The sequence below is a fragment of the Pleurodeles waltl genome, chromosome 11 (genome assembly GCF_031143425.1).
Source record: "Pleurodeles waltl isolate 20211129_DDA chromosome 11, aPleWal1.hap1.20221129, whole genome shotgun sequence".
Lineage (NCBI taxonomy): Eukaryota > Metazoa > Chordata > Amphibia > Caudata > Salamandridae > Pleurodeles > Pleurodeles waltl.
In genome coordinates this window covers 34,906,187-34,928,143 of record NC_090450.1, presented here as the reverse complement: position 1 = coordinate 34,928,143, position 21,957 = coordinate 34,906,187, and the positions used below count along the sequence as shown (strand labels likewise).

Here is a 21,957-nt window from a genome sequence, read left to right as displayed (position 1 = left end):
AAAAGGCTTGGTCACTTTCTAGCTGGGTTCGGATGCCACTGTGCTAATCCCATGCTTAAAATCTCTGCTAGAAAACCAGACATTAGAGGCGAGCAGATTCAGAGTGTCTCTAGTGTTGTAGGGTGCTCCATATAAAGGAGCTGCTCTCCACCTAAACCTGGGAACTGCACAGAGTTCCATGCTTCCTTTTCCCCATAATTTATGTGGCACTCTAAGCCTGAAAGGTTATTGTTTTGATTTATACTGGGTGCTTCCTTCTGTCTGTACAAAGCTATACATCTCTGATGAGCCCTACCTAGAGTGAAACACGTGTTAAAGGTTGATCTTATTCATTCCAGCTTGTAGTGGATAGTATTTTACCAATATAAAGCTGTAATATCTTGCCTGAAGTGGTAGAAGGCTTTTGTCACTTTTCAGCTCAGCATGCATGGCACTGTGCCAATTCTACATTTAAAAGCTCAGCTTGAAAAACAGACATTTGAGGTGAGTAGGTTTAATGTTGGTGGTGGTATCCATGATTCTGGATGAAGGAGGGACACAATGGGTATTGGACTAATCCCATAGCCTAACCTGCCATTGTGTGGACTGGATTGGATACGAGTGTGGGGCGAAGCAGTAATTCAGAACTACATAAATATAGTTTTAATGTCTAGCTCTTGACTAATCTTCTTAATCTGAGATGGTTGTCAGTGGATCTTATGTATGCTGGAATTTTAGGTTGGGGTGCCATTTAGGAAGCCTTTACAGTGCGCCAATTACCACACAGTGCCTTTACCATGCAGCTTTTAACACATATGCATTTTTTGGGTGTTTTATTACACATACCACTGCCATGCACTGTAAGTCTATTTAAGGTAAGTGTGTGTGTGTGGATATATATATATATATTTTCAGTGAAAAATACAAAGGTTAAAGTAACATTATAGTTATGTGAACATTTCAGTGACAACATTAACGTTTTGAACTTTAAAAAACCCACATAAATTCACCAGTTCTAGTTAGCAGAGCTAACCGTAACTTGCGTCCCCTCCATGCACTGCTCATGGCCTCACATATTACATCACTCATGACCTGTTCTATGACCTCATTTAAGACATCACTGATGACATCTCAAATAACATCATTGATGATATCACTAATTATATCATCCAATGAGTATATTAGTTTGTTTCACAGTTCACAGTTGCGGTACCTACCATATTACTTTTCTACTTATATTTGTATAGCCTGTGTCCAGCTAATTGGTATAAGTGTTTATAAAAACATGTGCACCTAATGCACCATGGGTGTTCGGAGGTATTGAAGATGTTTTAAAATTTTGTATTGAAGAGTACCTCTGTGTGTTGATGACAGTAGAAGACTTGTGTGCATTACGTTCAACACAAGGGTTTTGGTACAGCAGAAAAAGTTTCCAGCAGGGCAAAGATTCTGCATTTTACATACTAAGAGGTATAATTTCAAGCCCTTTGTGCCGTCTCTGCATCATTTTTTATGATGCCTGGTGGCGCAGAGTGCAGATCCATATCTACAAGGCCACGCAAAGCCACTTGTTGCAGCTTTTGATGGCCTCATAGTTATGGTGTAAGGCAAGTAAGAGCAAGTCGCTACGTTGCCTTATACTACGTCAGGGTAGGCATTCAATGGTGCTGCGCAACTCCCATAGATTTTGATGCATTCCCAGATTTACAAGAATCTGTAAACCTGGGAATGCATCAAATATCTTTCTCCTCGTTGTTTCCTCTTTCTATGTGTGCTGCATTCTGCAGCACTCATAGAAAGAGGAAAAAACTTCATACCGTTGTTTTTATGCAGGAAAGTCCACCTTCCTGCACAAAAACAATCCTGCCAACAATGCAGACACCTTTGCTTGCACCACGGTGCAAGGGTGCCTCCGTTGGTGCTAGGCAGCAATTTCTGTGCCAGCGCAGGGAGAAAGGACAGAAGTGCACCCCATCTTGTAAATGCAGTGCATTTCTGCCCTTCTGAATTGGCGTAGGGCAGCACAGCAAAAATACTAGCGGCCTTATGCCAATTTTTGAAAAATATTCCGCTACGTTTTGTAAGAAGCCATGAGTTATTAGACAGAATTGTCTCTGCATGAACATTTTTACTTAACATAAATGACTGTGTGCACCGGGTACTAACCCATGTACATGTGCTTATGTTGTGGCAGAAGATGGGCTATTTTTTAAGTTTTTACCACAATATAAAGTTTGCAGGTAGTATGATCTTTAGCACCTTTGGACCTTAGTTAGATTAAGTGAATAGTCGCTCTTTGGACATGTTTTATATAGTGTATACACTGTTCTTAGTAGATACTGTTTAATACTCTGTGGTGTATTTCTCATGAGAGTTTCACTGTGTGCAAACAGTGCAGTACAGAGTTAACGAATGTATGTCGGAACAACGCATGCCTGAACAACGAGGTCAGAACAACAACCGCGTTGTTACCACTAATGCCTTTACCACGAATGCCTTAACAACGATTTTTCATTGTAAAGGCATTAGTGATAGGCATGCATGGGTCCAGCATGCGTCCTCTCTGGCCCCCCACCCCTAAAAAATGACCGCGAACCCTCTCCCCCCTCCCCTAAAACCATGCCAACCCCCCACCCTTGCCCCTAAAACTACCCCAACCCCCACCTCATCCCTAAAATTACCGCAACCCCCACCCTGCCCCTAAAACCACCCCAACCTCCCCCACCCCGCCCCTAAAACAACCCCAACCCCCACACCAAAACCTAAATCCACCCCGCCCCTCGACCCCCCCACCCTGCCCCTAAAACTAAAAGTACCCCTCCCTCCCCGCCTAAACCGCCCGACGCCCCCTCCCCAAAACAATAAATACCTCGACCCCCCCACCCCGCTCCTAAAACAAAAAATACCCGACCCCCCCCCCAAAACCACCCTGACCCGGCAAAACTAAAAATACCCCAACCCCCACCCCTGCCCCTAAAACTAAAAATACCCCAGCCCCTAAAACAGCCCCACTTACCTGACTGATCGCATCATCCTCCTCAGCTGACTCCCTTCTTCTGTGCCTTAAACACGCATATGCGTGGTTCAGCACATGCGTGGTTAAGGCACGAAACAACGAAGCCGTGGTTAACGAAAGCGTTGTTCCACTTTCGTTGTCCACGACTTCGTTGTTACAGAGCCGTGGTAAAGGCCGTTTCCCAGAGTTAACTTTCCCCATAGAGTAAACAATGTTAACAATACCCATTATTGTACTTATATCAACCTATTTTCTTAATGTAGGCTCAGTGTCGGTCCGGGGTTTGATATAGGTAAAGACTGCTTGTAGTAGGGCATTAGTTATGCAACAGGGCTTCAGTATTTTTGAGGATCTTGGTTTTCCCTGAACAGCTGTGTTCAGATTGAAAACTGTGTGCTGGATAGGTTACCCTTTGATCTGTGGTTCATAGTCAACATGAACTGGGCGACACATAAAGAGCGCGGCATAGGGTCAATGTTGTACATAACACAAGCTTGGTTTACCTATGGCAGTGGTTCACAACCTGTGGTCCGCGGACCCCCAGGGGTCCGTGACACATTCCCAGGGAGTCCGCAGTCCTGGGCTTCTGGACAGAAAAATGTGCATGCTTTGTAAGACTTCATCTGCAGTGCTTTTAAAACTGATGTTCCCTGTAAAACCGTCAGCTTTCGGGCAAAAATAAAAACGTCAAAATAACTCTGGTGATTAATGTTCCTGCTGGAGAGAGATAGTTTTGTCTAGTGGCAGTTTTGACTCATCTAAGGTAGCGCAGGTGGTTATTATACCTGCTGCAAAGAACGTGTATCATGCAAAGAAAAGTATTTTATGTGCATAGCACAGTGGGGTACTACTTTTGTCACAGAGATTCTTGTGTTACTGTGCAGTTTATAAGTTACAACGGTAATCTTATGAACTGTCATCAAAGAGTTGCGTCCAAACTGCATGGCACAAATTAGAAAGTTTGTTTTTTCCCAGTCTTTCATTAACCTTATGCTGCTAAAAATGGTTTGCTTGTGTAGAAATACATTCTTATTATTAAAAGCAATGCTAACCAATGTGTCATATTCTGAATCTAGAGTTTGTGCTTCTCCAGGCCAGGCACTCTTAGAAAATGGCTACCAGTGTTGATCACAAATGAATCCTACACCTTTCAGTCCCCTGTAAAGTGCTCCGACACCCTACACTGGTATGCGAGGTGCTATAAAACAAATGAATTACATGTGACAGAGAGGCTTTGGAGATATGAGTCCCTTATGATTTTATTTCCTTTACTCACCACATATTAATGTGAAAAAGCTTTCTCAGATCTTATGTACCTAAAAAATAAAAACAGAAATTGCTTGGGAAATGGTGAATCTGACCTGAGGATTCAGCTTTCCTAAATAAAGCCAGACATTGAAAAGTTAGTGGCCAAGATGCGGTGCCAACCTTCCCATTAAAATTTTATCTATTTATTTATTTGCATATTTTTTTAAATATAAAATAATTATATCTTTAGTAATTCGGGTATTTGTTTGGTGTGTGCTTTTTGTGAGTATTTTTTTGTGAATTACTGTTTTAATGTTTGAAATTTAAATTCTACAAATTGCTTGGGGGTCCCCGGCATCCAGTAGTGAGTCAGTGGGGGTCCCCGGGAATCAAAAGGTTGGGAACCACTGACCTATGGGGTTTGTATATGTGATAGCAGTAATGATGCTTCATATTATTCTGAGCCAATTTGCACTTACTTTCATAGCTCTAATGCTATACCCATTACAACATGTACAAAAGAATCTTGGATGATGTCATCCAGTCAGCTCCCCACATGGTGCGAGAACTAGCATTGCTTCCTCCAGCAGGGAGCAATATTTTGATCTGTTTTCCAGAGCGCATCAGTGCAGGCAGGAAAACAAATCCAAAGTCTGCTCCTAGCCAGTGGGAGCATTCTTAGAGCTCCCAACCGCTCGGAGATGACTTTGGGACAGATATACTAAACTGTCACCCAACACAGCGCAGCAGGCAAAATTTCTGCGCTGCATTGCATGACAATGAGGGAGCAGGGGAGTGCCATATCTACAGAGATATGGCTCTCTCCTCCCCCGGTGCAGATTTTAGGATCAGTGCTCCACACACCTTTGCGCCATAATACCATGGGTGTGTGCGTGAGTGTAGCACAGGTTTTGTAATGAAAGGTTATGCTTCCATTACAAAGTACTATGCCCTAGACAACGTATAAGACTTTTCTTACTTTGTTTATGTGCTGCACAGTGCAGCACACATGCAAAGTGAGAAAAAGAAAGGAGAAATAAAAACATTTCTCATTTTAATGACTGGTATCATGCAGCATTATTTTTTGATGCAAAGCACGGTCTCACATTTTTAGTAGATAGTTTTGCATCAAAAAGGGTAGGGGGTTGCAAAGGATCGTCCATGTAACGCCCCTTTGATGCTAAGTAATGCAAAGCAGCTCTTTGCACTACTTTGTATTACTTTTAGTCAATTTCCAGCGCAAAACAAGTTTTGCACTGGAAAGTAAATTGAAAAAATATTTTGTACTGATTTGTGGCACTTCTATGATGCAAACCCAGCCTAAAAATACAGTAAATCTTACCCTTTGTGATTGCTCCTGCTTGACAGGAGAATCAAAAATGTTTCTGCCAATTGGGAGCATACATGGGTTTCCCCTTCTGTGTTGGTGCGGGCAGGAAAACCGCTATGTCCTTGGTGTCAGCTCTGTGGGACATAACATGTGAATCAGCCCTGGTGGATGGGGTCCCTGAGGCCATTAATGGCTGTGTGAGGAGGGCTGCATCCCTTAAAGTACTTGACCAGGGGGTGGACTCCCCGAGGTTTTTAATGGCTTGTGTTACTTTTTATTTTTTATTTCAGGGCAGAGGCCCAAGTCCCCGATTCCTGCAATGCCTGCTGTCAACAGTTTTCTGATGTTGCTGGCACCCAGTCAGAGCGGTTGCTCCCACAAGAGTCTGACTCATACGGGATCGAGATGGCCCAAAGGAAATCAAGCTCCTTGGGCCAAGCAGCATGCTCTATTTTTGAACTGGCGCTCCCTCAAGAGTCTCTCAAGCCTCTTTTAGACCCAACCATCCAGATCAACTATTATTTTTGAACCTTAGTTTCTCAAAAACTACTGAACTGACTTAAACAAAATCACAAAAAGTACAATCTGTGAACCAAGATCTAGCTTCCTGCCAAATTTTGTATAATTCAGTTCAGAAGTTTTTGCTGCAGCCCTTCTTTAAGATGTTTATGGAAAATACATGGGGATTTTGCATTTTTGGAAATCCACCCCATCCCCCTTTTTCTTCTCTGCCCCGCTTGACAGTTTACACCAAAACTTTCCATGCACAAACCAGTCAAAATGTAGCACCTTCTTTGAAAGTTTTGTGAAGATTTGTCAAATGGGATCAAAGTTGTGACCTAACTTTTACTACCCAGTGGCAACTGCCACCGGGTAGTAATAATAATTGAATATATATATATATATGCACACACGCGCGCATACATTTAAGGGTTTGGTGTGGGGAGAGGTATAGAGTGGTAAGTGTATTTTATTAGGGTTTAGGATAAGGTAAGGAATTTGGATAGTAAGGTTAGTTAAGGGGTGGGTAGGGGTATTGGGTTGGAAGGGTGTTTTTAGTCGTGGGTTTGGGTACTGTGTTGTAAGGGTATTTTTAGGTTTAGGGGTGGGTAAAGTAATTGGGTTCCAAGAGTGTTTTTAGGGTTTAAGGGTAGGTAGGGGTATAGGGTTTTAAGGGTATTTTTAGGGTGTAGTGGTGGGTAAGAGTTGGGATGTAAGGGTGTATTAGGGGTTCATAGTTCTATTGTAGTGTAACGGTGTGTAGGAAGGAGCCCCCTTTTGACATGATCACCCCCACTACTTGCCTGGTACCTCATGCAATTTTGACTGAGAGTGCACTGGGTTCTTGCTAACCAGGTCCCCAGTGTCATATCACTTTCCCTAAAAATGACACAGTTGTCCCCAATTGGCAATACATTTGGCACCCCTGTAAGTCCCTAGTAAATGGTACCTCAGTACCTCGGGCATGGGTACCAAAGAGGGTCCCCCAAGGGCTGGAGCATGTATTGTGCCACCCTCAGGGACCTTCCACCTAGCACATGCAGACTTCTATTGCAGGCTGCGTGTCTTGGTGCAGCTAAAAGTGAAAACAAGATATGGCACACAGCCTGTGGGCTGTGTCCCCTAACACTCCATGCAGTATACTGTATGTCAGTCACCACTAGAGCAGGCCTTACAGCTATACAGCAGGGTGCATTATATTGCATGTGAGGACATATCTGCAAGAACAGATAAGTCCCTGATGTGCCTTTGTCGATTCTTAGGCCTAGTGAGTGAACGGAGAAGCCATTTTAAGTACATGTGCTGGACACTGGTCCATACAAGTTCCCCAGCTACATGATAGCTTCATTGAAAATATGGATGTTTGGTCAGACTGGACCCCCAAGTCCATGCCTGCAGCCCCCTTCTGCTGTGACCACGTCGGTGACAGAAACCCGACACCTAAGGTCACCCCTCCACCCGGCCGTCCTGGCACCAGGGGAAGAGGACCGAAGGTATACCCGTGTCCCTGAGCTTCTCAACATTTGAACCTTCTTGTTAGTTCAACTCAAACTGACCCCCTAGTCTCTGCCTGCAGTGCCTTGCGGACCAACCCGATCCCCATTGACTTCAATAGGGTACCCGACACTGAACTACACCTCTGCACCCGGGCCAGCTAAGGCAACCTGTTGATGTGGCCTAGGACCCTTCCCCATGTTCACCTTAGGTCTGGAAGATTGGTCCTAAAAGTCACTGTTAAGTACCTGTTTGCCATATTTGTTTTCCCCTCCATAGGATAACATTTTAGCTTCAGAAAATTGTACTAAGTGTCGACTTTTCAAAACTGCGATAATTTCAGTTGCAAAACGTACTTTCATGAACATATTGAGTCTGGTGCCAAAACATATATAAAGATATTTGTTATTTTTGCAAATTGGTGTTGATCTCCTTACTGAGTCGTGTCTCATTTATTGACTGTGCCTATGGTCAATGTCTAACACTCCTCTTTGATAAGCCTAAGGCTGCTGTACCACACTATTCCCCTAAAAGAGTGCTTTGAGATTGCTAGAGCAAGCCCCTGTACACTAGTAAGGTAGCCCTTGGACTCTTTGCATGGTATTGCTCTTCATTTTGGTATACCATATAAAGAGCCATCTTCCTATAGGGTGTTTTTAGGGTTTCGGGATGGGCTGGTTAATTGGGTGGTATGGGTATTTTGGGGTTTATAGAGGTAAGAATATTTTTTGCCTTTGTGAGTGGGTAGTGGCATAGGATGGTGAGGGTCATTAATAACGGGGGGTTTTGTTAGGGGGGTCTCACTTAAAAAAAAAAAAATATATATATATATATCTCCCCCTCCCTTCCGGGGGAAGATGCATTACAAATAAAAGCATACTAAAGGCAGTAGTAGTAAATGCCTCAGTTGTGGTTTTGTGTTGGACGGAAACCAGCTAGCGGTCTGACAACATGACCAGTCATTCTTTGGATCTTGACTAAGTCTGTTTTGTCTAAAATTACCTCTAGAAAGTGTACTACAATTTGTGTGGGATTGGGAACGAGATGTTGTTGGTTGTGTGTGTCTAGGCCAGTGAGGATGGGTATTGGTTGTGGCATATTAGGTTTGTCATACCATCTGTGCAAGTCACCAAAGATGCATAGGTTTGAATATGTAAGACGGATAGAGATTGTGTCTGGGAATGTTCCATTGCTAGGTAGTGGTCTGTAAAGAATGAGACCGTTACATTAGAAGGTTGGGGTAAGGATGCATCTGACAAGGAGGACTCACAAACCTGTAAAGAAACATCTTGAGCTTTGGTGACATTTGTTGTTTCCTTAAATATATGGCATGTTACCCTGTTACCTCTTTTGCCTACATAATTTAGCACCATAGTTTAATTGCATGGCAGGAGCTGTTTCATGCAGTACTGGTGGCATGTCTTCCCCTGCCATTATTCAGTTATGAAAAGTAAGCCAGGTTTTGTCATTCATTAAGTTAAATATGTGGTACTTGTTTTAACAATGGAATAAGCATTAACCAGTAGGCAGTTAAAAGGATGTTTTTTGGAGGTGGTGTGAGTTTTTGCTGCAGGAGAGTGAGTATTGTCTTTTGAAGTTGTAGTTGGTGTGCTATTGGTAACAGGACAGGACAGAGAAAGTGTACTTTTGTTTTTCATTATCTTCCTCCAAAAGACTAAGAGGACATATTTTGGATCTGTGTGTAGGTGCAGATGAGTCTGGCTGAAGTTGACCGGATGGGTTGTGGAGTTGTCTGAAAAGTAGGCTTGGTGTTTGTTAGATAAGGGGATGCAAGGTTATGAAGAGTGTTGTGGAGTTGCTTTCTTTGGCATATGTTGAGGTTATATGGGTGAGGATTGGTGGATCGTGTATGGCTCTGAATTCTGCAATGGATGAAAGACGTGTCATTGAGTGTTGTGTGTTTGTGGATTAATTCATTGGTGTCTTTGTTGTTTAGAAACTGGGTGGAAAAGCTGGGTTTGAGAGTATGTGTGTTATTTATGTTGGTATTTAGAGCACACTAGATGTGTGTAGGTATTCTGGGATTGTTGGGTGTTTTTGAATTTGTGAGGTTTATTTCAGATAAATATTGTTTGATTTTTTTTTGGTGGGAGAGCATCTGATACTTTGGTAGTGACTTGAGGAGTAAAATTTGAATGTGAAGTACTTATGGGTAGATGTTAAAGGCTGGGTGGCTTTGGTTGTACGAGAGGTGATTCTGTGGAGAGTGAAAATGTGTAAATAGGGGTTTAGAGCGAAGGTTGTAGGTGGAGTTCGGGGGAAGATTTAGCTTTATTGGTGGAGGAGTGTGTTGAAAAAGTGTTGACTGGCTTTTCTGACAAGAAAGGAGGGTTCTGTGGTGGAGTGGTATGATAGAGGGCTGGAGAAAGAGTTGAGAGTGGTAGCAAAGTTAATATGATGAGTTGGCAGAAGGTAGTGGAAGGATTTTGGTTGCGAAAAGTGGGTGTTTGAGATTCAGGATATGTGCATTGTTGTTTATTGGGTTTACAATATAGTCAATTACTGAGGCACGTATGTCTCTGCCAAGGTACTGTAAATGATACAAAGTACATGGGCTGTTTTCGTTCATACCTTTGGGTTTCATGTTAGTGGTTCTCAGTCAAGTACAGGGGATGTAGGTATCCCTGTGCTGTGGTGATGTCATTGATGCCATCCACTGAAATTCACAAGCTGTGATGAGGTTCACAAACCATAACATGCACACGACCTTGCAATATTTATACCACTAAATGACAAACATCCATATGATGCTTTACAAAAGAAACAACACTGGAGCCTTCATTCTCTCAGACCTCTCTGCAGCATTTGACACAGTCTCACACACCATCATCATCGTTAGGCACAAGACTGGCACACAAGGACCCGCTTTTCACAGGATTTGCTCCTTCTTAACAGATAGAACACAAGCTATCAGCCTGGCACCTTATTCCTCAGAAGCCCACCTGTGGAGTGCCTCAAGTATCATCGCTCAGCCCCATCCTCTTCAACACATGCTTGACCCCTCTGGCCAACATCACCCACGCACATGACACCAACTTCCTCTCCTACACCGACGATATGCAAGTTATACAGCCAGTCGTTGAGGTAGGTGAAGACTGACACCCCTAACCTGCACAGATGAGCTGCAACCACAACCATCACTTTCGCGAACACCCGAGGGGCGCTGGGAAGGTCGAAGGGGAGCACGGTAAAATGAAAATGCTCATGACCTACCACGAATCGTAGGTAACGTCTGTGGGCAGGCAGGATAGGGATGTGGAAATAAGCGTCCTGCAAGTCCATCGCTACCATCCAGTCTCCTGGGTCCAAGGCAGAGAGAACCTGAGCCAGGGTAAGCATTTTGAATTTCTCCTTCTTAAGGAAGTGGTTCAGGTCCCGAAGGTCTAGGATAGCACGTAAGCCCGTGTCCTTTTTTGGCACCAGAAAGTAGCGGGAATAACAAACACGACCCACTTTGGGCACAGGGACCTTTTCTATAGCTCCTTGGCCAAGAGAGCTGCGACTTCCTGGCGGAGAAGTGCCAAATGATCCTCTGGAAGGTGACTGACGGATGGAGGTATAGCTCATGGAGCAGATTCGAAAGGGAGGGAGTAGCCCTTTCGAATGATGCACAAAACCCACCTGTCCTTAGTGATGGATTCTCAGTGGGGCAGGTGATGGCGGATCCTGCCGCCAACTGGATGGGAGCGAGGGGACTAACTAGGAGGGTTTGGAGGCTGCAGCGGGGGCAGAGGTGGACTGGGCAGACCTCTGGTTCCCTGTCCCACGCCTATGTGGGATTCCGCGTCCCCGGCCATGCAGAGGCTGGACAGCATGGGTGGCACAGGGGCAGGGTGGAGGACGCAACAGGGAGCCCCTTCCGTGGCCACAAAAGGGGCAAAAAGTATACTGCGAGGGGCAGAGGAAAGACCGAGCCATAGCCTGGGAATCCTTGAATCTCTCCAAGGCTGAGTCCCTTTGTCTCCAAAGAGATGGGCGCCATCTAAGGGCATGTCCATGAGTGACTGTTGGACATCCACAGAAAAAAACAGAAGTACGCAACCAGGCGTGGCATCTCAAGGCCACCGTCGTAGCAACCAATCTGCCCAGAGAGTCGGTCATGTCCAGCCCACAACAGATTGTGAACTTTGCCACATCTCTCCCATCGTTCACAATTTGGGACACAATAGCGCGGGCCTCCTCTGGTATCTGCAGCAGGACTTGTGCAACCGTATCCCACAAGGAGTGGGTATAGCGGCCCAAAAGGCATGCAGTGTTAACAGACCGCAGGGAGAGACAGGAGGAAGAAAACAACTTCTCACCAAAATGTTCCGGCCTTTTTGATTCCCTGTCCAGGGGTGCGGAAGGGAATGCGCCTGAAGAGGAAGCCTGAATGACAAGACTCTAAGGCGTGGGGTGTTGGGACAGGAATTTAGGGTCATTCGGAGTAGGTCGATGGCGGCGTGCCATAGTCCTATTCACAGGAGCCCCTGTGTCGGGTTTGGACCAAGTACCCAAAAGGACAACGATGAGGCTTCATTGAATGGCAAAAGGGGTTCTGAAGTGGAAGTACCAGGCTGAAGCACCTCCGTCAGGTGATTAGATCGGACCTCTACAGTAGGAAGCTCAAGGCCAAGGACCTCAGTTGCCCTACTGACCACCATACTGTAAGTAGCTCCCTCCGCCATAGCCACGGTAGGAGGAGACAGCATGCCAGCGTCAGGAGAAGTATCCAGACCACTGGAGTCACCCAATTCCCAAGCACAGTCCAAAGATGGGTCATCCTGGTATTCATAAGGGTCCAGGGATCCCTCCCCGAATTCGTACCCATAGGAAAAGGGGTCCGAATCCGACCCGGGGCGAATAGGCCACATTGAAGTCAAAGGCGGCGTTGGCCGACACCGCTTTGAGTCGTCGGGGATAAGGATCAGGTCAACGTATATAGTGGGCACTACCGACTTCAGGAGCCTCGACAATCGACCCGGCGCTGGGGGAAGGTCTCAAGGGTGTGAGTGGATCCGGAGGGGACCTTGGCAGCTGGAGCCGAAGCCACGGAACCCGAAGTCCCCTCAACCTAACACCTTGGGCCTGAAGGCGCTGTATCAGGGTCGGTCCGCCCAAATATGAGGCACATAGCCTCATAGAACTCCTTAAGCTAGGGTCACTCCGGCAAACTCTGGGAAGCGCAGAGCCGACCCAGACGCAGGCTCGGAGGACGGCGGCCTTGAGCGTCTATGCTCTTCCCGTGTCGCGTCAGCTAAGCGACAGGGCAGAGTCGGAGAGCGATTGGACCTCTTTGACTTCTTCTGTTTACCTGCACTCAAAGATTTAGAAGAAGACGAGTGGTTATGGCTCCCCAAACAGTCAGAGACCTTCCTCTCGATCGAGACCGGGACTTACGTGGAGTTGAGTGCCGGGCTGCTATTAGCTTTAGGGACCACTCCCTCAAAGCCTTCGGGTGCATGACCCTGCACTCGGAGCTTGACTTCGGGTCGTGGTCACGCTCGAGACACCACAGACAAACCGATGAGGATCCATCACCGACATCGTGCGGTGGCAGTCCTCACACGGCTTCAAACCGGTATTCGGGGACATCCTCGATGCACCAAAAAGTTTCACAAAAACTCGACAAACGGTCAAAAAGAGACCAGGGTAGCTCTTCTTTGGAGCAGCGTGTGGCACAGAAAGAAAAGACCTGACGTCACTGTGCGAAGAGGGAGTCTATATACTACTCCCGACATCATCAAGGCGACTACAATGCCTGCGGAGTCGACCAACGCCACGCAAGGTCTTCTACAAGTGCACCAAGAACCGTGAGAGCCTCTAACTCACTGTCCCCACCAAACAGAACACCTCTGCTCCTGAGCTCCCCTGGCCCAAAGAAATAGACGGTGTGTCTGTGATCCTAAGACCCTCACAAGCCAGCCCCCTTTGGGTTCTGCCAGACTGGTCCCCCAGTCCCCACTTGCAGCCTCTTTCCTACAGGTACTTTTCCCCATTGGCATTAGAATGTAGCGACCGAGGCTACCACCGCTGGAAGCACCCATACACCCCAGCACAGGTAAACCCGAACTGTTGGTGTTTTCTAGGACCTTGGCCCCTCCTTATCGTATGTTGAGAATAACAGTTCTGTAAGTTATTTGCAAGTAACCCTTTGCAGTGTATTTTCTACCCATAGAATACATTTCTGTGTTGGAGGCTCATGCCTCAAATTTGACAGCTGTATCTTCACTATTTTGAAAAATTGCTAACTCAAAAAGTACTTACCTGATCTTGTAGATTTTGGTGCCTCAATATACAAATCTGGGTTATTTTTCTAAATTGGTGTTGGATTTCCTTATTGTGCATCTCATTTATTGACTTGAGTGCAGCAAATGCCAAACACTCCCCTCTCATAAGCCTTACACTGCTTGACCACACTACCAGAAATAGAGCACCTATGGATTGTTAAAGCAAACCCTGTAATTGGGGATACCTGGACTCTCTGCACAGTCCACCTCATTTTGGTACACTATATAGAGAGCCTGCTTCCTAAATGTAGGTAGGCCTAAAAAAAAAAAAAAAAAAAAGTGTTGGAATAACCAGAAATGTGCAGGCTTGTGGATGTGACCAGAGCTCAAAGCTATGAGGTGATAATATGAATAGTTCACCCAGGCCAGGCATTTCTCTGCATTGTGGTACCTATTGTATTGGCTTTGTAATGGGATAAAAATACAATCTCAAAAATAGAAAGAAAAAAACCCTTTAACTGGCTGAGTTGCTCACACATGGACCTAGTAAAGTTAAATAATCTTCTGAGGTTTTCTTGGCAGGTCACCCTAGAACATCCAACCCACCCCTGTGTGAACAGACGCTCACACTGGAAATTCTCCCAATCTGTGAGATGAAATCCAGGTATGAGTGCCATCTCACATTCAGTAATGGGGTACTGCACTCGTGCATTAAGTGATTGGTGCACCCAGTACTATCAGATTTCTGAGGCAGATTCCGGTGTGGGAATTCTAGGTCTCAGAGTAAAAGAATGGAACACTTGTCCATGGCTGATAACATAATAAAATTACTGGGTTCTGCAGGAATGCTGCTTGCTACTTTGAGGAAAAGAAAAGACTGTCTACAGAAATTGTCGTGGACCCAGGCTCTAGAAAAATATCTTGGAGGAGAAAGGCTGGGTTTAGCGGATTACCAATACATTATAGCTAGCATGCTTCTCTGCCACTGCGCCTCAGGGCGCTGCAGCTATTCTCATGAACCAGAAGAAAGTCTGACACTCAAAAAACCCGGACACGCCAGAAAAATCAGAGATGAGAACTTGTTTCTTCACAACATAACCTTCGGTATCCCATTCAGGTAGGTGGTTGAGGGATGAAGTAGATGGGAGGGGGTATTTCTTCTGTGTTTAATATATTGGATGGCTGTCCGTCTATGTTCAGTTTTCTGTTTCTATTACATCAAATTCAAAAACGTTTCATACAAAATACCAAATTCCAGTACAAAAATGGAACCCAACTACACAAATCAGGGCTATATAATTTTATTTACAGGTTCAGATTCAGTTTAGTGACGACTATTCTTAACAACTTTAATAAATTACTTCAGTTGTGTAATTCTATTTTTTTATCCAATATAGCATTGATACAGGGTCTCAGATGAAGGGGTATGGTGTTCGCTTGACTGAAATCCATCATGAGTCACCTGTATAGGGCGGTAAGAGACTTAATGCAGTCTACTTTCTTGGTTCATTACCAAGTTAGGGAGATTCACTATATCTGAGAAAAAGGCAGAGACTAGGCATGGATGAAACAGCTCTGGACAGTATTTCTGAGTAAGGGAGAGAGATGAGATAGTGCCAAGGGTAGACTGGTTGTCAGTTATACAAGAGGGTGGAGCTGTGTGCACCTTTCCATAACTTATTACCATTAACAGGCACGATTCGAACATTTCTGCACAACAGAGTAATATTCATTTCAAAAATGCATTTTAATTGGTGTCTCTGGTACAAGAAGCGCACAAAGATGAATGTCAACCAAAAAAAGTTGTGCATGAACGTCAGACTTTGCCAGAACTCACTCCTGCTTGACACTTCTTTTTCTGAAGACTTCTTTACACAGGTTTACTTTGGCATTTTACAAAGGAAAAGAACAGTTTTTAAAACTTAGATCATGGAATGAAGAATTGTGTTCAATACCATAAAAACAGACTCATATAGCCCTTCGTTTCCCAGTCGCAATCTTGTTGGATGTCAAATCAGTTTCCATACACACACACACAAATGAACAGGGGTCTTGATATCTCTCAAACTCCATACAAGTTCCTGCCTATACACACCCAGAAATTCAAGAGTCCACATGGCCGTCATAAAAGCAGCCAGACAAATCCAGAGCACACAACAACTGTCTTCCTCCAGAGGCAAGTCTGAGGCCAAGTGTCACAGTATATGGCTGGCCAGCTCAATCCGACACCTGGATTTCATTCCTTGGAGCTGTGGTCTTATGCAGTTTTGTATCAGAGGAAGCCAAGGGATGTCTTAATCGGATCCCACAGAACCCTTAACTTGTTTGTCCAACAGAGGCCCTTGAACCCCAGCAATAAAAGCAGATCCTTCAGGGGAGTCCCGCATTGCAGTGATGTGTAGACTTCCGCAGCTTTTCTTCCACACTTACAAATATTTAAAAGTCCCACTGTCCTGCTGTGTGTGACTGCCTTGCTAGATCCAGTTGTGACATAGCCCTATAAAAAGCCTTCCTTTTGGAACTGCTCCTGGAGGATGTTGCGGTACTCGTCAAAGCCACCATCTATCCTTGTAACACTGCCCTTCTCGCACACCCATAGCTCTCGACACACCAGACGGATGAAACGCTCATCGTGGGATACCAGGATGAGGCCACCCTGGAAGAAGACACAAAGAAAATGCTGGACATTAACAGGATTATAAGACGGATGTAAAACCATGTTAAGGCAATGGCCAGAGATTACATGGCACCTTCTCATTGTACAGAGCATTTTACTACATCTTCAAGAAGTTACTTACCTTTGGTAACAACTTTTCTGCTAGAGACTATCCAACCTCAGATGCCTCACCCTGTGAATTTTCCAGGCACCAGACTGAATCTGGAAATGTTCATAGCACTCGCATGTCGACAGGTGGTGTTTAATCGCTGCCCCCCCCGCCTCCAAAACATAATACTGGGAGGCCACTATATATTTGCCCCATCACTTCCATTTTCATTTACATCCAAGGATGGCAGGCGCAGAGCCACTTGAAATCTGATTATTTTACTTTGCAGACTAGCTTGAAATTTTATTACTGGACTTCAGGAGTAAAACCCACAAAATGGGGAGGAAGGTGGGTCGATGAGGAATCTGCAGTAAGATGGAGTCTCTACCAGAAAGGAGTTACAAAAGGTAAGTAACTTGGTCCTCTGATAGAAAACTCTAACCACAGATTCTTCACCTTGTAAATAGATACCAACGCTGTACTACCAGGCAGGGTCTGAGAATGTCTTAGGCCAGGAAATCATGCAGGACAGATTGGAAGAAGTGCTTATCCTGCCAGTAATGCTTCGTGAACGGATACCCACATAACAGCCGGGCAAATGCCTGTGACTGGTACACCGTGTGTAGGTGCAGGGGTAGCAGCCTTCGATCAGGTGAAATGAGCGCACAAGCTCATAGGAGACTTGTCGAATCCATAGCAGATCTTGATGCATAGTACAATCCATGTTGAGATGGGCCTCCTTTTCACCGTTTTGCTCATCTAAGGCCCCAGAGAAACCAATGAAAACTTGGTTGCCCTGTTGGTAATCTCTGGTTCAGGAAAGCCCCAAAACCAGGATAGCTCTAATGAATGGGCACCTTTAAAAAAAAAAAAAAAAAAAGTCAGGTGTGACTTAGGTACATTCATGGATTAACACAATGATGTCCACAGGTTGGCTGTCACTTGGGGGTATGAGGCAAGCCCGCCTTCAGGAGTCAGTCAACAGGTTATGGAAACATAGGTATTGCCAACATCCACAAATGGGCTGCGACCACCACTGTCACCTCTGTAAACACCTGAAGGGCACTTGCCAAAGGGGAGCACAGTGAGCTAAAGTGCTCATGGGTTACCTCAATCTGCAAGTAATGTCTGTGGGGCTGCAGGACAGGGTTGTGACAATGTGTCCCGCAAGTACAGCTTTACCATTCAGCCTCCTGAATCCAGGGCAGACAGAACTTGGCCCATGTCTCCGAAGCATAGGAGTGCTAGGGGCATCACACCACTCAGACTGGGGGAGTGGCGGGACGAAGGAGACCCCCATCCTAAGATTCCTTATGCTTCGTGTGGGACTCCACTTACCTGAGGGCTATGACCTCAGGAATGGGACCCCAGACAGTCTGGGAGCTTTTTTGACCTCTGGAGTTTGGCTTTGTGATTGCGGGTGTTTTGTTAATCTTTGCACAGACACAATTCAGAGTTGTGATAGGAGATGAGGCACCGCAGACTGACGTCATGGGTGTCTCACCGCCATCTGCTGCGGACAGTCACAAAATGGTTTCACCCTGTTGTCCTAGGAAGTTTCATTGTCGGCACTGCAGGATTGGAGGGAAAAATCTGTCTGGAGTGACAGGATTCGAAAGCTCCTGGTACTTGTCAGCTGGCCCTCAAAGAAAGTAATGGACATCAGCATGCAGAGGGGGAAAATATATAGTGGTCTCAACATCATGTCCAGGACGACATGGACCCGATAAATAACCGCAATACGCCACCTGTTGAAACGCAAGGACATTTTCGGAACTAATCTGGCACCACAGGTAATTCACAAGGATAGTAATTTGCAGTTACAAGCGTCTATCGGAAGGAAATTATTTGATATATCAACATAACAATAAAGGCCATGATTGATGGCAACTTTTGAAAAACACAGCAGCTCATGGTCTTGGATAGTTTGCAAACCATGCAGTCAAGAGTTCAGGTAAAGGGGCACAGTTGTTATTGTCATTTGTATGGAGCACAATCTACCAATGTGATGAACTTGGCATTGCCCCTACTCATAAAATGATTGTAAAAAAAATATAGGTGTTCACCTTGACCCCCTTTATGAAAGAACAAGTTGGTACTACCACTGGGACCAGCTTTCATATGTTTCCCACTCCTGCCACATTCAGCGAGGAAACCCCTGATCCAGGCAGTGCCGTGAGCCATCTGGACTTTTGCAATGCCTTATTCGCTTCCGTTAATGAGACCGCCCAAAATAAACTGCAAGTAGTGCAAATCACGGCAGTACGTCTCAGTCTTCCAGCCAAGACGGTCTCGGCCCAACTTCTGCATGCGCTTCATTATTTTTTAAGGTCTGTTGTCTGACCCATAAGTCCCTGAATGGAAAAGGTCGGAGTTACCTTTCTTCTAAACTCATCCGGGCAGACCCTTAAGATCTAGTAATAAAGACTTACTGACAGTACCACGGATCATTCAGTCTCGTTCAGGAGGCATATCTTTTTCTTATTTAAACCCCCTAGTTTTGGAACAAGCTCCCACTCCGCTTCTGTCAATGCACTGACCACGTCAAATTCAGAAAATATCTTCAAACACTGCTTTTTCTGGCTAAGTAGTCGGATTATTTGGCTTCATGCTGTGTGGGGGCGAGATACCCCTATCGATGTGATTTGCGAGCATTATAAATTAACGCAACATTGCTGTGTTTTTAGTAATCTGGGAGTCACTTCCCAAATGATTCTGGGATTTCCATTGCAGACCAGATCTGGCTTGTGAAGTGGTGCTATTAAAAATGCAAATGGATAATTCATTACACTGGGTGAATGCTTCATCTTTAATGAGGTGAGGGTCAATATTCCTGGTGCTTTAAGGGTGAAACAAGGGAGCTGTACTCAGTCACTTAAGCATCATCTAGGATGGTAGAAATGCCCAATGAGTTTGTCATGTTTGAGAGGATACTGATGGTAGTGTTGTTGGTTGGCATAAATCAATTAGTGACCTAAAAGTACCGAACAGCACTGAACGTACATTAGGATTTCTCATAATGTTTTTATGTAAATCTTGCAGTGGAAAAAAGACAATCGCAAAGGCCCGACCTGTTCCCCTCTTTCCTCACCAACCCACCCAATAAAAATGCCCAAGGAGCTTTGATCTCTTCTAGGAAGGGAAAGACAGACATGATGCCCACTCCGGAATGCGTCAATCTCTGCTATTCAAGATATAATGTAAGTGCCAGGAGAAGAGGTGGGTTGTCACACATCACATGCAAATATTTGAACAGACCAGACAGCTGAAGAAAGAAACACATGAGTCTTTTGCAAGCGTTTATGGTTTTATACTTTGAGCTCTAGGGGATGGGATCGTGACCAGGCAGGTAGGTCACAGATGCTGCACTCTAAGACTTTCTGTGCACAAATGGCAATGTGCTCTTGGTTCCCTCCTCCATCAAAGCCCTCAATGAGACTGAATAGAACAGCCACTGAACTACATATCAGCCTGTCAATCAGGAATCTATGGCTGCATGCAATCTGCTGGGACCAAAGTTGTCTGCAGACAACGTCTATATAGCTGAAGTTTGAAGGGGGAAAGAGTACAGTACATGAAGTTGGGGCATGCTCAGGCTTCATGCCAGAAACCGAAAAACTCAGATTACTCTTTTCTCCCTGTTGCTGCAAAGACAGAGTCCAAATTCTTCCCAAAGGCAGCCAAGCCACATGACAGTCTGATGGATTGAGTAGGGGCAATACTTAAGTTGTAAATTTGTAGGTTTCTGCTGTTGTATAAGTTTTGTAAGACTTTTAGAGAATCACATGAAGAATGGGGTGGGACAGGAAAGGGATGGGAAAGGAGCAAAACAAGTGAGGAGAAACTGGCACCAGAAACAAATTCACCACCATCTTCAATTCCACATTTCCTTGCCCATTTTTAAACAATTAAGGCGGCATTAGGAGACTCAATAAATGTTCTTTTAACTCATCAGCAAGTATATTCAAGAAAGGATTAAAATACAAGAACCTATATGGACCTGCAAGAGACCTTCAAAACCTCTATGCAGCACAGTGATGTCTACCACATTAACATGCAAGGGTAGAGCACTTTCTGTGACTTGATAAGAATGCGGCATGGAGACAGTGAATTATACTACAGTTAATATTTCATTAGTTGTGATACACAACACCGTGGCCAAATTTACCTTGAATGTATTCAATCCCTTCCCTAGTGCTTCAATTGTCTCCATGTCCAAGTGATTTGTCGGCTCATCAAGGATGTAGAAGTTTGGGCTGCAAAATCGCAAAAAAAAAGGTGTTAGAGAAAGAGCTTTTCTGTGGAAACAGACTGAAGAATGAAAGATCAAATTGTTTATAATCAGTTTGGTTGACAGTAGAGTGATCAGTATGGAACCATTAAACTACTCTACCATCTTGGTCACTTTCCAATGGCACCTCAGTAGCACATTCTGCCCCTCTTATATCCTTTGCCCAAGTCACACGCATCACAACCGCACTTCCTACAGCAGTTATACAACGAGGCACACTAAATCTTTTGGGGAACTTTTGTCCCAGGTGGGTTGTGAATAATTGATCTTGTGTGCATGTCACATGGAAGTAAAGGTTACTTGTAATCCTAGTTACCCAATCTTCACTGAATCACTAGAATCACTGAACACTTTTACAAACCGAAACATGTTTTATCTATTTATAAGTATATGCTTAAGTCATTGCCACAAAAATAAAAATTTTCTCTTTTCAGAAAGAAAAATCACATATACAATAAAATAATTAGTTACATTTAAAAAAAAAGTATAACACCCTTATTCAAACAGGAGGAAAGAAGTATAGGCATGAAAATGGCAATACAGGTAAAGGATAGCTGCCATTCAGCCAGACAAGTTTCTCAAACAAGCTGACCTACAGGGTTTCTGTTCAGCTGAACAGGAAAAATGTTTTCCATATGAAAGTCCAAGTAGCTGCTGTGTAAGTTTTGCCTTTAATCACTCCAAAGACGCACCTTAATTGCTGCCTTTCCTCTGAAAGAGTGGGTCTCCGATGGAGGAAGCTACACTAAAGGCCAAAGTTTTTAATACTGTCTTTCCCATGGAGCGGAAACCTAAATTAATAAAAGTTAAGGTTTCTATCACTGTTAATATTATCCAACCAATTCTCTAGTATCTGCTTTACATTGGTAGAATAGATGAATCTGTGCTAGAAGCACACACACTTTTTTTTTTTTTGTTTTTTTTTACAAGAAGACTTTATATCCAAGGGCAGGTGGATGTGTTCTTAAAACATTACTGTTTTTATGAAATACCTTAAAACATTTGTGAGAACTTAAGGTGTGAATCTCACCAACCCTATAACCGTAAGTGATGGCAATTTGGAATATCTCCAAGAAAGTGTTTAGATTTGTTTGTGTACCTGC

The 21,957-nt window shown here is 44.4% G+C and overlaps 1 protein-coding gene across 1 annotated transcript in view; it reads right to left on the bottom strand.

Moving 5' to 3' along the window:
* Positions 1-15,083: 15,083 nt before the first annotated feature.
* ABCF3 (ATP binding cassette subfamily F member 3) overlaps positions 15,084-21,957 on the bottom strand; it is a 209,653-nt gene continuing 202,779 nt past the window's right edge. Inside the window, exons 20-21 of the mRNA XM_069212945.1 lie at positions 20,732-20,819; positions 15,084-16,454 (exon numbers count right to left, since the gene is read on the bottom strand). Of these exons, the coding sequence (XP_069069046.1) occupies positions 16,296-16,454; positions 20,732-20,819 (247 nt within the window). The 3' untranslated portion in view covers positions 15,084-16,295. The remainder of the gene's footprint in view (positions 16,455-20,731; positions 20,820-21,957) is intronic.